The 14,773-nt window shown below is 53.5% G+C and overlaps 1 protein-coding gene across 2 annotated transcripts in view; it reads left to right on the top strand.

Moving 5' to 3' along the window:
• Positions 1-14,773, top strand: part of INTS1 (integrator complex subunit 1) — a 536,581-nt gene that overhangs the window by 264,666 nt on the left and 257,142 nt on the right. For both annotated transcript variants that reach the window (XM_086940596.1, XM_086940597.1), the window contains exon 30: positions 9,571-9,695. In XM_086940596.1, the coding sequence (XP_086796722.1) occupies positions 9,571-9,695 (125 nt within the window). The remainder of the gene's footprint in view (positions 1-9,570; positions 9,696-14,773) is intronic.

Genomic DNA, 14,773 nt, shown 5'->3' with positions numbered 1-14,773 from the left:
AAACTTTACATCTGCAAACACAAGAAGATTCCATGATGCGACCTGTAAAGACTAAAGGAAGGTCCTGTTCCAGCTCTCCTCGCGATCAAACTCTTAGGGTGAGTCCGATAAAAGCATCATAAGTCGAAGTGGGATCAGCCCTATCCAGCCAATCTTGGACTGTAGGAAGGATTCAAGGGTGTCAGTGTACCTTCTAATCTAGCTCCCAACCAGAGGTGATTTCAAGTCAAGTCTTGGCTCTCCCTGAGGTTCTGGGTTCATCGGCAACGTCATAGTAAATAGGGGCTTTCTTGGGGGGGGGGGCATGCTGTACATTTTCAGCTCTCTACTGGCTCCCACTGTTGTGCGTTTGGAAAAAGGAGGACTCACAGGTGCCTCCAGTCAGATTTCTACTGGCAGGTCCCCCATCCGCGCCATCTTTGCAAGTGAACCTGCATCGGGTTCAGCACTGGTGCTCACTTCAGTCCCAACGCCACCCCCTGTTCTGGTTCCATTTGCATCAACGTGATACCGTAAATGCTGAAGGAGAAATTTCAGCCAATTGTGCTGTTTGTCTCTCTGTAGAATCCACCACGACCTGACTGAGGTTTCACTTAGCCTGGCAAGCGACCAACAGGCAATCACTAAGATTCTGACAATTTGCCCTACTTCGAGCTCCAGCTCAACTGATTTGGAAAATGACAATTATGATGAAGGGGATTATTAAATCCCACAATGTGATGACGATAGAACTCCATGCCAGTGGTCTGGATACTTCTCCAGACACCAACTTTGCATCCCACCATGGTCCTGCTATGGAGGTAAGTGCCTTCTTTGCATTAGTTATGCAGAGGGTGGCAGAAATCTTAGACGTGGAGCTCCGCACTATGGAGGTCAAGGCTAATCTTTTCATTGAGGGACTTCTGCCAGGTCATCACCATCATCCTGCACCTAGCAACCCAGCCATTTCTTACACAAAATCTGACACCAGAGAGTTCAGTTGTCCATGCGTCCACCAGCACAGTAAATGCCTTTCCTACCACTCTACTTGATCATGAGTCAAAATAGATGGAGACATTTGGCAAGCGGGTTGTCTCCCCTATAAGCCTTGATCACAGGTCAGTAAATTCCATCTGCCTTGGCTGCTAGTCCTATGCCCATTGGGACACTGTGGTGCAACTTTTACCTGCCTTTGTGGATGACCTTCAAGCATCTCTTAATAGTTATCCAGGATAGTTGCAATGCAGTGAAATCTATAATACACTCTGACTTGGACACACCCGACATCCTGGACCAAGCAGTGGAAACCAGTGTGGCACTTCAGTGTCTTGCCTGGATGGGGTTTAAAGGCTTCTCTGCGGATGCCTAATCATCCATGATGGGCATGCCGTTTGACAGCTCTCTACTCTTTGGCGAAAAAGCAGACTCATCCATGGAATGGTTTAAGGAGCCTGGGGGCACACCAAGTTCCTTGGCTATTTCTGTCCCACCAGACAGATGCACCAACCATTTCAGCCTCTCCGTGGCTGTGGTCAGGGGTTTTCAGTTTTGCCTACGCCAGACCCACCAGCCAAGCAGGCCATTTAGCTCTTTCGTGGCAGTCTGCAATTCTCAGAGACAGAAACTAGACAGAAGGATAATGTGCAGTTCAGTGCCCACCCCTCTAGCAAATCTGCTTGAGTGTGTCCATACCAGCACAGAGTCGCCCTGTTGGAGGCAGAATGTAATTTTACCTCCTTGGGTGGCAGGCCATCTACTCGGGCAAGTAGGTCCTCCAAATTGTCCATCGGTGCTGCAGCCTCCCATTTCTTTCTAACTCGCTGCACATTCCACCACCCTTAGTGCAGCTAACGAAGGACCTTCTGTCCAATTAACTGTAGCAAGTGCATGCCCTCTTTAGGCCAACTGGACAATAGAGACAGTTCTGGTCATGGTAGTAGTGGATGCTACCGTCATGACTTCCTGTACCGAAGCAGTACAGAGGCCTTCATCCTATTTTAGAGACTTACCCTCTCAATGCCTTCCAGCGACACAACAAATTCAAGATGCTCTAGTTCATCTAGGTCTTGTCTGCTTTAAACACTGTAGACTGGATGGTGGAGTTTCACTTGCAGGGCGTTTATTTCCATATCCCTGTCCTGCAAACCCAGAGACACTACCTGCAGCTCACTGTAGACCACAAGCTTTTTTAGTTTGGTATTCACAAAATTGTTAGGACGGGTCACAAAACACCTTTGAAGGTAGGGGGTATTCTTCTTACTATACCGCAATGTTTAGCTGCTCATGGCAGGCTCACCCGGTCATCGTTTCCCACCTCCAGATGACAGCAAACCTACTGACATTGTTGAGGTTCACTTTCAACGTTCCAACGCCATCAAAGCAAATCAAAGGGGATCTATAAAGCACTACTTGTCACCCGTAAGTGTATCCTCATAGCTGGAGGGAGGGGTTGTGAGAGGGGGGCTGCTGCTCCTGTTGATGAGCCAAGTTTTGAGGTTATTTCTGAACTCCTGAAGGGTTGAGGTTGTTCAGACTTGAAAAGGGAGGTTGTGCTAGTGTTTTGCGACCAAGAGGGAGATGGTGCAACCGCCTCTTCTGGGGTTGCGCAGAGTGTGGGCAAGGTAGAGAGATGAGCAGCTTAGTTGTCTGGTGTAAGTTCATTCTGTTGAGGTATACTGGGCCAGTGTTGTGTAAGGCTTTGTGGGTGGGGAGTTTGAACTGGCATTGTTTGTTAACTCAGAGCCAGTGCAGCGCATTGAGGGGGAGGTGGTATGTGGGTTTGCATCCGGAGGTCAAGGACAAGCCTTGCTGCAGCATTCTATGTGCAGGTGGGTGTTGATTCCACCGTAGAGGGTGTTGCTGTAGTCCAGGCGGCGGATGACGAGAGCTTTGGGGATGGTGATTCTGGTGTCAGTGGGGAGCCATTTGAAGATTTGCTTTAGCATGTGGGGGATGTAGAGGTGTGCCGATGAGAAGTAATTTACCTCTTTTCTCATTGAGCTTGCTATTGAGTATGATGCCCAGGTATTTAGCGTGTTCTGTGGGTGTGGATAGGGGACTGATTTCTGTTGGCTACCAGATGTCTTTCCAGGGGGAGTGGTGCTTCCGAAGATGAGTACCTCTGTTTTGTTGGTGTTGAGCTTGAGGCACTTGCTCTACATCCAGCAGGCGATGTTTGTGGAAGTTAGCTTTGCTGTTGGTGGGTCGGAGGACAGTGACGGGATAAGCTGAGTGTCATCCGCGTAGGATATGATGTTCACAATATGTGCTCTGACCAGGGTGGCTATCAGGGCCATGTAGGTGTTGAAGAGAGTTGGGCTTAAAGATTATCCTTACGGGACTCTGCAGACGATGTCCTTGGGTGGCGAGGAGTATGGTGGGAGGTGGATGCTCTGGGTTCTTCCTTTGAGAAATGACGTGATACACTTGAGGGCTTTCTCTTGCATAGCCATCTGGTGGAGAACGCGTGGGAGGGTGTAGTGAGATGCGGTGTCAAAAGCTTCGGAGTGGCTGAGGGAAGCGATCGCTCCCTTATCATCTGTGGCTGCTATAAGGGCTGTTTTCATGCTGTGGTTGGTGCGGAATCCTGACTGAGAGGGGTCCAGGAGTTTGTTGTTTTCCAGATGGTTGGTAAGTTGGATGTTTATTGCCTTTTCCAGGTCTTTGGCTGGGAAGGGGAGAAGGGAGATTAGTCAGTAGTTTTTTTAAGATCTACCAGGTCTGCAGAGGTTTTGTTTCTTACTAGAGGTCTGCCTTCTGTGTGCTTCCAGGCTGCTGGGAAGTATACAGAGGGAATGGAGGCATTGAGGATGGTGGTGAGCTACTTGCTGATGAGATTGATTCTCTTGTTGAACATATGGTGTGGTCTACATGTGCTCCTGAGTGTATGGAGCTCATGATGGTGGCAATGGTCTGCATTGGGAGAGTCTCCCATATAGAGATTGTTGATGGGTTGTGATCCTTTTTAGTGGGGGGAATGTTGATGCTATCTAGGGGTGGTTGGGCGTCAAAGTGTTCATAGATGATTGTGATTTTGTTGTGGAAGAAATCTGTGAGGGAATAGCAGAGGTCCTGGAAAGGGGTGATGGTTTTTCAGTTACTGTGGAGTTGGAGAACTCTTAGACAATGCAGAAGAGTTCCTTGCTGCGGTTGGAACTGGTTTCAAGGCCAGTATTGAGGGTGTCTTTCTTGGGGTTCTTTAATTGAGAGTGTTAGTTGTTTAATACTAGTTTGAATTTTTCTCTGTTAGAGGGGGTATTGCTGGTGCTTCAGATCCTTTCCAATCTTTTGCTGTTGCGTTTTGAGTTTAGGAGTTTGTCTGTGAACCATTTGGCATGGTCGGGGCGGCGTCTGTCATGTTTGCAAGGTTTAAAGGGGGGTGCAACTTTGTCAGTGCAGTTGGTAAGCCGGGTGTTGAAGTCTTTGATGGCTTCATCTGGGTTAGGGAGGAGTGCAGCTGTGACGTGTTACCTTACTGCTCCTATACGGGTGCTGGAGGGGCTGTTAGAAGGGTTGGTAGTGGCGGAGATGTAGAAGTTTACTATTGAATGGTCGGACCGGGTGACTTCGCTGGTGTGGCCTTATCTGACCCTGTTGCTGGCAGAGAGTATGGGGTCCAGTGTGTGTTTAATGATTTGTGTGGGGTTGGTGGCTCACTAGGAGAGTCAGAGGATGTCTATGATTTCTAGGAAGTAAGAAAAGTTGGTGTTAGTGTGGTCTTCCAGGTGGAAGTTAAAATCCCCTAGGAAGAGGAAGTCTTTAGAGTGGATGGGTAATGGGATGGTGAAGTCAGAGATATCCTTGCAGAAGGCGGTGACGAAGTCCGGGGGGGTCTGTAGGCGAGGGTGCCTCAGAATGTGGTGTTGATGTTGATCTGGAAATTCCTTGATGGGGGTTTGGACGTCTGTGATAGCTGTGCAGTTGACACACTCTTTATGGGTGATGGCTACCTCCTTGCTTGTTGGTGCAGTCGCTGTGGATTATCTTGTATCTGCGAGATATAGCGGAGGCGAGGATGGGTGTTGATGCCTGGTTGAGCCATGAGAAAGGCTGGACCCAGTATGAGAGAGACAATGTCCCAGTTTTCACTGGCATGTTTGTGGCGTGAGCAGGTGTTATTAGGCAGTGGTGTTGATCCTTGGTGGTTATGGTTGGAGGGCGCCTTGGGGTGGCAGGTTCGATTTAGCAGTGGACAGGGCAGTCTCGACAGTTGAAGGGTCCGGCAGTGTTTGGCTGGAATGCGAGGTAGAAGTTGATGCGTGGACCTGGGTCATACCTCACTCCTTCGCAGATGCTCCAATTCATCTGAGCTATTCTGGATATTCTTTTATTTTGTACCTTTTCCCCGGAGTGGAGAGTTCAGGACATTCAGGGTATGTCCCCGATGTTTAATCCTCTGTCCTGGATCTCATTGCATTCGCGAGACACTCAGTGTCCTGGGAGTGTTGGCTTGCTGCATCTTACTGGCCAACAATACCAGGCATTGCATGCGGGCTAAGCAGTGAGGCCTCAATTCCCAGTGGGCACAGCATTAGGTAAATCTTTCCGATTGAACCGAGATTTCGAAGAAGATACAAATGTACTGCACGGGTGACCACTGGACCATGACTGGGTTAGTGGCAGACCCCTCTCTTTACCCTACCCAGAGCTGACAGTGTTTACAGATGCAAAGGTACTGGGTTGGGAAGGCTGTCTAGGAGAGATGAAGATCAGAGGCCTCTGATCTCCTGCTGAGACTGGGCTGCACATTGGTTTGTTGGAGGTAAGAGCGATTCACTTGACTTTGAAGGCCTTTCTACCCATTATCAGAGAAAGGCTGGTACAGGTGCTCACAGACATCACCACCACTATATGGTACTACAACAAGCAGGTTGATATGGGGTCTAGGGCCTTCTGTCAGAAAGCTCTCTGACTCTGAAAGTGGCTGGACAGACAAGGAATTTCTCTAGTGGTAAACCACCTGGCAGGATCTCTAAACACGAGGGTGGACTAAGTCAGCTGCCACCACTCCGAGGATCATAACTGGCAATTGCACCTGGAGGTGGCATCGTGTCTGCCAGCAGTTGAGAGAACCATGGCTCGATCTTTTCACCACTGATGAGAATGTGCAATGTTAGCACTTTTGCTCATTTTAGTTTCCAAGGCAGATCCGTCTTGGAGAATCCTTCTGTCTAGAATGGAGCTCGAGACCCCTATATGCCTTTCCACCTCTTTCTCTCCTGCCCTCAGTTTTGAATAAGAATCGGAAGGATCAAACAAGCATTGGAAATGCAATAGGTCTCGCAGCATTAGAGTTAGTGCTTTTAGAATTGTTTATGGGTTTTTTTTGTAAATCTTTAGCATTTTTGTTTCCTGTAGCCAATGCTAAAGAATTACAAATAAAAAAAGCCATAAACAATTCTAAAAGCTCTAACTCAAATGCTCCGAGACCTATTGCACTGTGTGAGGGTGACGGGTTGAGGGTGAGGGTGAGTGAGGGTGAGTGAGGGTGAGGGGTTGAGGGTGAGTGAGGGTGAGTGAGGGTGAGGGGTTGAGGGTGAGTGAGAGTGAGGGTGAGTGAGGGTGAGTGAGGGTGAGGGTGAGTGAGGGTGAGGGTGAGGGGTTGAGGGTGAGGTGTTGAGGGTGAGGGAGGGTGAGGGTGAGTGAGGTGTTGAGGGTGAGTGAGGGTGAGGGTGAGTTAGGGTGAGGGGTTGAGGGTGAGTGAGAGTAGTTGAGGCTGAGTGAGGGTGAGTGAGAGTGAGGGTGAGTGAGGGGTTGAGGGTGAAGGATTGAGGGTGAGGGTGAGGGGTTGAGGGTGAGTGAGGGTGAGGGGTTGAGGGAGGGTGAGTGAGGGTGAGGGTGAGTGAGTGAGGGTGAGTGAGGGTGAGGAGTTGAGGGTGAGTGAGGGTGAGGAGTTGAGGGTGAGTGAGTGTGAGGGGTTGAGGGTGAGTGAGGGTGAGGCTGGGGTGAGGGGTTGAGGGTGAGTGAGAGGTTGAAGGTGAAGGGTTGAGGGTGTGAGGGTGAGGGGTTGAGGGTGGAGGGTGAGGGTGAGGGTGTGGGGTGAGAGTGAGGGGGTGAGGGTTAGGGGGTGATTGTTAGGGGGTGTGAGCGTTAGGGGGTGTGAGCGTTAGGCGGTGTGCGGGTTAGGGGGTGTGAGGGTGAGTGTGAGTGAGGGGGTGTGAGGCTTCGGGTGTGTGACGTTGCGTGAGTGTGAGTGTGTTTTTCTTGTGATGTCCCACTCTATTTTGATTCATTCTCCACTAAGTTCGGTGATTCATTGGGGGTGCGTGGCTAGCCGAGCTGCGAGATGGCCGCCATGTGAGCGAGCTCCGCCGACCGGGGGATTAATCCTCTTAATTTATCCTGCAATACAAGCTGTAACTGGCGTGCTGTTCACTCTACACGGTGGGGTAAGCTTTTGTGGCCCCTCGAACGAAAAACAACGTAGCGAAAAGTGTCCCGCTGGGCGAGATCCGGAGGAAGGTGGGACCCAATTGGGAGACACTGAACCAGCCGCAGGCGAGCACCATTATCTCGCTGCTAAAATCGAGGCGGAAAGCGAGACTGAAGGCCGCAGCTGTGGGAAACTGCGGAGAACGAACCAAAGCACGCAAAGGTGCCTGGGGCTGGCGGACCGCGCTGCCTCGAGCGCCAGATCTACACATTGCATGCATCAGCAGATTGCTCTCCTGAAGCTGGCTGCCTGAGCCTTTACCCTATACAAAATGGCGGCACCCCGCAGATTGCTCTCCTGAAGCTGGCTGCCTGATGGAGTGGAGAGCGGGCGGGCAGAGAGAGTGAGGGGGCGGAGCGGGGGTGTGGGAGGAGTGCGGCTGGCTGCCTGATAGAGTGGAGAGCGGGCGGGCAGAGAGAGTGAGGGGGCGGAGCGGGGGTGTGGGAGGAGTGCGGGACACAATTGCTGCGAGAGGGGGCTGTTTAAATATAACTTTTAGATGCTGGCGCCTGAGCCTTTACCCTATACAAAATGTCGGCACCCGCAGATTGCTCTCCAGATTGCTCTCCTGAAGCTGGCTGCCTGATGGAGTGGAGAGCGGGCGGGCAGAGAGAGTGAGGGGGCGGAGCGGGGGTGTGGGAGGAGTGCGGCTGGCTGCCTGATAGAGTGGAGAGCGGGCGGGCAGAGAGAGTGAGGGGGCCGAGCGGGGGTGTGGGAGGAGTGTGGGAACAGACGGGAGGGGAGGAGAGTAGGAGGAGGAGTAGGGGAAGCACGGCCTAGCGGCCGTGCAATCAAGAAGTGAGGGGGCGGGAGAGTAGGCAAGGCAGGCGGCTGGGGCCATGTGCACGCGCTTTTAAGCTCAATGCGCATGCGCATTGAGCTTAAAAGTCACGGGCAATGCAAGGAATCGCTACGATTCCTTGCAAGTTGGGGAAAGAGTGGATAAGTCCCAATACTCTCGCTTGCTCGATGCGCATGCGCATCGACAGGCGAGACCTAAAAAGTGTGGTACCCGAACTCCTGGGCATGAGGCATGTACTCCGATCAGGATGCTGCTTTTGGAAAAACTTCTGTCGCAAAAGCAGGGCAGGGTACTGAAACTGGGTCTGCAAGATCTGCATCTCGGATATTGGAGATTAGTTAAGCGGTAGCACTAGTTCTTTTTTCCTGAGTTCGTTGATGTAATCTTGGCAGCTAAGCTTCTTTTCACAAAATCAGTGTACAACAGTCGTTGGAACAAATGTGTGGATTGGTGCAGCACCCGTGCAAACAAAGTTGTCTGAAATGTTGTACATTTTGTCGCTGGCTCACTAATGACTTGCGCTAGGGCCTTTTTGTCTTTTTTTCCCGGTTGTCTGATCAACCCTCTTTGTTTAGACGAACATTTGTGGTGAGATTTTTGGAAAGTTTGAAACATTTATTTCTGCCCAAAAACCTCACTGTTTTGATATGCACCCACTTTGAGCTGCTGCAGTTGTCCATCGAGACTCCTGATGTTGAAGACCATCTTTCTCATCGCCATAACATAGATGTGAAAGCCTTTCTGTCCTCCTATCTTATACAACCTTCTGTACGGATACATTGGTGTTGAGGATCCGAGCGTTCTTTTCTACCTTATGTGGTTGCTCCATTTCATGTTAGAAGTATTTTTTAGAAGAACAAGTTACTTACCTTCAGTAACAATCTTTCTGGTGGATACTCTATCTAACTACATATTCTGTGAACAGGACTCTTTTTCCATCTAAATGGCTCCCAATGTAGAGATCGGCACACTGTGAGCGTGCTTGGGTGGCACATATTTGTGGCTTCTCTCGTCACTTCCAGAGGGGAACAACGTTGGTATGGAACCACATACTGACGCGTGGGGAATATTGATAAGGTAAGGAATTTGCAGTTAGAAAGAGCATCCACAAGAAAGATGTTTACGGAAGGTTAGTAACTTGTTCATCAGGGCACACGGTCTTTTGGACTTGTCGGAGAATTTCCCTTATTCATTCCTTCTCTTGTGCTCTGTGCATTACTTCTTTTTATCTTGCCACAAAACAAAACTGATGTATTTAGGCACAAATGTGGTGGGATCAGACTGGGTAATTGTTTAGTTAAGGATGTGGAACTCATAGAAATGATAATCACCTAAAGAATATTGTTTATATTCACAGACAGCATTGATTCTCTAAGGCCAAAAGTAAGCACGGAAGCCCCTCAGGGTCCAGGGAGGATACGCGCTCTCACTCAGATTCCTGTTTTAGGCCCAGAGGACGATCTTGCTGGGATGCTGCTTCAGGTATGAAGATGAAATCTGAGAGCACTGATTATTAAATGCCTTTGCAACATTTATGCTTGCTTAAGAGCAAGTGTTCTTGTATGTATAGCCTACCTCAGAGGGCACTATTGGATCAGTCAAGTGGATATAGCTTGATTGCAGGGTTCAGGTCTCCTTGTAGTATCATAACGCTGTTTAACACTGCAGGGCCTAGTTCTTTCCCTGGATGTTGTGTTTTTTTAAGTATACTTTGTTTGACGACTGCCTAACCTTTGGGATGTTGCAAATAACATTCACAAAGAACCCCTCCAAGCAATGCCTAAATCTCTATTCATTTTATTGATTGGCAAAGTGTGTGTTCTGTGGTGTTGAATCACTCCGTAGAGTCTTTTTAGGTCGAAAATATAAAGATATGACCTCTTTCCTCAGTAATTGAAGAAATTGGTGGTTAAAAGGGTGTTTGACTTTAATAGCTGCTGCCACAGAGAAAAATAGTCCATCTTGGATCTTGTCCTCTAGACCTTAGAGCAGGTGTAGTCCATGAGGCTATGAGCAGTGACAAAAAGCCTTGTTTACAGATTTCCTCTCAAGATGTGTGTGTGTGTCTTGTAAAGCGCACTGCTACCCGGAGGCGTCCTGGCGCTACAGACCGCTGGGGAACCCGTCCTGGCTTTCCCTGTGAGATGTTCCCTCCTGGGTCTCTCCAAGGTGAAACCAGGCATCCCTGGCGTTTGTGGGGGGCTGTTGTGGAGATGAGGCAAGCTAATGCCCAGAGCTGCCGAGTGTGAGCCCTGGTTAGAGTAGGCACCGAGGAGAGAATTATCGAGTCCACTGACCCTGGTTCACGACCCTGCCGCATCGGGGATTGAAGCCTGGTCCCGGGCCGTCCTCTGCATCTGAAAGAGACACGTTAGTGATAGATTCCTTACCTTAGAATATCCCCAGGCGTCAGACTGGATCCGGAAATTTTTGCGTAGCAATACCCCTGCGCGCTGGTAGGCGTCGTCTGCGGCTCCGCGTCCGTCGTCGGCGTCGTGAGCGCCGGGATGACGTCATCGGAGTATATAGACGGCGCCCATGCGCGCTGACGTCAGTTCTTCTTTTTTCCGCGCCAGCTAGCGCAGATCCGGAAGAAGCTCTACCCCCAGTCACTTTTTGACTAAAAACTTTTTTGATCTTTTTGATCCTCTAGTTAGTCGATTCTCGACTATCGGTGCCAGGGATGCCCGGGTTCAAGCCTTGCTCGAAGTGCGGCCGACTCATGTCGGTCACGGACCCCCATCGCCGGTGCCTGAAGTGCTTAGGCCTCGACCACGACGATCGAACCTGCTCCGACTGCCGGGCCCTGACGTCGAAGGCTAGGCGGGAGCGGTCCCGCAAGCGTCTCGAGCTGAGGCAGTCGGCCCCGCGCCGCTCCAGGTCCCGGTCCCGGTCCCACGGGAGGTCGAGGGACAGGTCGCGAGGTCGGAGTCATCGACGTTCCGGGAGTGGACACCGATCGTCTGGTTCCAAGTCCTCAGGTAAGAGGCATGAGAGGTCGGAGCGACACCATCGGTCCTCCGACCCGCCCCGTCGCTCGCACGATGCGACCGGGGATTCGGGCGACACCGCCCACGCGGCTCCGCGGGAGTCGCAAGCGTCGCCGCCTGCCCCACACCTTCGGGTCCCTGGGCACGGCGCGTCGCAGGAGGAGGTCGAGAGGTACCTCATGGCCATGAGGGCCCTCCCTCCTCAGTCGGTTCCCGTGGCGCCTTCGGGACGATCGGCTCCGTCTGGAGGTCCTTCCGGGTCGGGCGCTTCGGCCCCGACGACGTCGGGTGCTTCGGCCCCGGCGCCGCTGGCGACTTCGGTCCCGGCGCCGCGCGACCTCGCTGGATCCGGCTCCGGGTCCGGGACCTCGCCGGTCGACCTTACGACCTCGCCGGCGACGTCCCTTCAGGTGTCGTCCCCGGCAGCCGAAGTGGTTGCCGACCCCAATGCTTCCTACGGTCCTACTCAGGTGTCGGAGGGGCGCCGCTGGGCGCCGATTCCGTCGGCCTTCGGAGAGTTCTATCTCCACGAGGAGGCCCTGGCTGTTAATCCTGGTCTCCAGGAGCCGGGTGACGAGGAGCAATGGGAGGGGTCCGAGGACCCTCTGGCACGTGATTGCCAGTCTCATCAGGACTGGACATATGAGCTTGGGGAGGCCAGTGGTATTGACACCTCGCCAGACACTGGATTTACGTCGCCCCCGACTGTGGCTTCGGAGGCGGGTTCTGCTTACAGTGTAGTGTTGACGAAGGCAGCTAAGGCCCTAAACCTTGAGCTCCCCGTCGCGGCCGTGAGGACTAATCTCCTCACTGAGGTCCTCAAACAGCAGTCCGGCTCCGCGGAGCCCCTTCTGCCGTTCAATGAGGCCTTGTGTGACGTTCTGCTGGGCACTTGGTCCAAGCCCGCCACAGGTCCCCCTGTGGATAGGAACGTGGCCAGACGCTACCGCCCGGCACCGGGCGACCCTTGCTTTTTGTCCACCCACCCCACCCCCGAGAGCCTGGTCATCCAGGCCTCCAACTCCCAGACCGCATTCCCGTCGGCCCCGCCCGACAGGGAATCCAAGAGATATGAGCAGTTCGGGAAGAAGGTCTTCTCGTCTGTGAGCCTAGGGCTCCGGTCAGTGAACACCAACTGTCTCTTGGGCCGCTACACCCACACTCTGTGGGACACGGTTGCGGAGGTGCTGCCACAATGCCCTGAGGAGGTCAGGGCTAAACTCAGCCAAACCCTTGCGGACGGCCGAGATGCGGCACGCTTTTCTATCCGGTGTGGGCTGGATACCACGGACTCACTGGGCAGGGCGATGGCAACGACGGTGGCGGTTCGACGCCACGCCTGGTTGAGGTCCGCCAATTTCTCGGCCGATGTCCAGGCCACTCTCCTGGACATGCCGTTTGATGGCCGTCGCCTCTTCGGCGACAAGGCAGACCATGCGCTGGAACGTTTTAAGGACTCCAGGGCCACGGCCAAGTCCTTGGGCCTTACGGCCCCACGCCAGCAATCGGGTGCCTTTCGCTCCTTTCGTGGCCACGGAAGGGGCGCCCCACCACGGACCGTCAGCCACGCGCCGCAGAATGTTCAGCAACGCGGTGGCGGCCGTGGGAACCGCCGTGGCGGTGGTTGGGGCCAGCGGCGAGGCCAGTCCACACCTCCCTCAGCAGCCCCCGCCTCAAAACCTTCCTAGTCCGAGTTTTCAGGCCCATGTGACGCCTGTGGGAGGCAGGGTTCGCCATCACCTCTCCCACTGGCATACAGTCACTTCGGACAGGTGGGTGCTGCGAATTGTCCGAAGGGGTTTCTCCCTCCCCTTCGAGTCTTCCCCTCCATCCATGCCACCTCAATACCACCGTGTGTCGGGGGATCACTTGCGACTTCTGCAAGAGGAGGTTTCGGCCCTCTTGGCCAAGAGGGCCATCGAGCGCGTTCCTGGGCCAGAAGTAGGACGTGGTTGTTACTCCCACTACTTTCTGGTACCCAAGAAGGGCAAAGGGGGCCTACGCCCTATCTTGGATCTGCGGAACGTCAACGGCTTCCTCCGGACGGAGAAGTTCAAGATGCTCACTTTGGCTCAGGTCCTGGCTGCCCTGGACCCAGGAGACTGGATGGTAGCGTTGGACTTGCAGGACGCCTATTTCCACATCCCCGTCCTGCCGGCCCACCGGCGTTACCTGCGGTTCACGGTAGGCCTGGAGCACTTTCAGTTTACCGTGCTCCCCTTCGGCCTTACCAGCGCCCCACGGGTGTTCACGAAGGTGATGGCGGTGGTCGCAGCCCATCTGCGCAGGCAAGGGGTGTCAGTCTTCCCCTACCTCGACGACTGGTTGTTGAAGGCGGGCTCGCCCCAGACAGTCGTCACCCACCTCCAGACTACGGCCGACCTCCTGCACTTGCTGGGGTTTTCCATCAATGTGCCGAAGTCGCACCTGTGTCCCTCTCAGAAGCTCCTTTTCATCGGAGCGGTTCTCGACTCGGCGCAGTTTCGGGTTTACCCACCCGAGCAGCGGGTTCGGGATATTCAGGCTCTGATTCCTGTCTTCGGGCCGTTATCCCGGGTCTCGGTCAGGTTGACGCTGCGGCTTCTGGGACTGATGGCCTCCTGCATCCTTCTGGTGCGTCACGCCAGGTGGCGGATGCGGGCTCTGCAGTGGGACCTGAAGTTTCAGTGGGCCCAGCATCAGGGCAACCTGTCCGATCATGTCCTGATCTCGGAGGGCACTGCGAAGCAACTGCAGTGGTGGCTCACGGACCGCGACTGGGTCAGTGGCAGACCCCTCTCTCTACCCCAGCCGGAGCACGTAGTTGTGACGGACGCGTCCCTCCAGGGCTGGGGAGGCCACATGGGAGAGGCGGAGATCAGAGGCCTCTGGTCTCCGGCGGAGTCCCGGCTCCACATCAACCTTCTGGAGCTGCGGGCGATTCGTCTTGCACTGAAGGCATTCCTCCCCTCTGTCCGGGGGAGCGTGGTGCAAGTGTTCACCGACAACACCACCGCCATGTGGTACTGCAACAAACAGGGCGGTGTGGGGTCGTGGACCCTTTGCCAGGAGGCTCTGCGCCTCTGGCAGTGGCTGAAACATCAGGGCGTGACTCTGGTGGTTCAACACCTGGCAGGTTCTCTGAATGCCAGGGCGGACGAACTCAGCTGCCGGTGCATGATGGATCACGAATGGCGTCTGAACTCGGACGTGGCGCAAGGTCTCTTTCGACAGTGGGGAGAGCCTTGGTTAGATCTATTCGCCACAGAAGAGAACGCGCAATGTCAGCAGTTCTGCGCGTTGGAGTTTCCAAGGCGGCACTCGCTCGGAGACGCTTTTCGTCGCGAGTGGAGCTGCGGCCTGTTGTACGCCTTTCCGCCTATACCACTTCTGCCCAGAGTGCTGAAGAAGATCAGGCGCGACCGGGCCCAGGTCGTCCTTGTGGCTCCGGACTGGGCATGAAGATACTGGTATCCCGAGCTACTCAGCATGTCAGTCGATCCCCCGATTCGTCTGCCTCTTCGGGAGGACCTTCTGTCGCAGCAGCAGGGGACGGTCCTGCACCCGAACCTGTCCAGTCTCCACCTACAA

Source organism: Lissotriton vulgaris, chromosome 10 (genome assembly GCF_964263255.1).
Source record: "Lissotriton vulgaris chromosome 10, aLisVul1.2, whole genome shotgun sequence".
NCBI classification, from domain to species: Eukaryota; Metazoa; Chordata; class Amphibia; order Caudata; family Salamandridae; genus Lissotriton; species Lissotriton vulgaris.
Note: the sequence above shows the minus strand (reverse complement) of the source record. Positions and strands in the feature narration are given on the sequence as shown.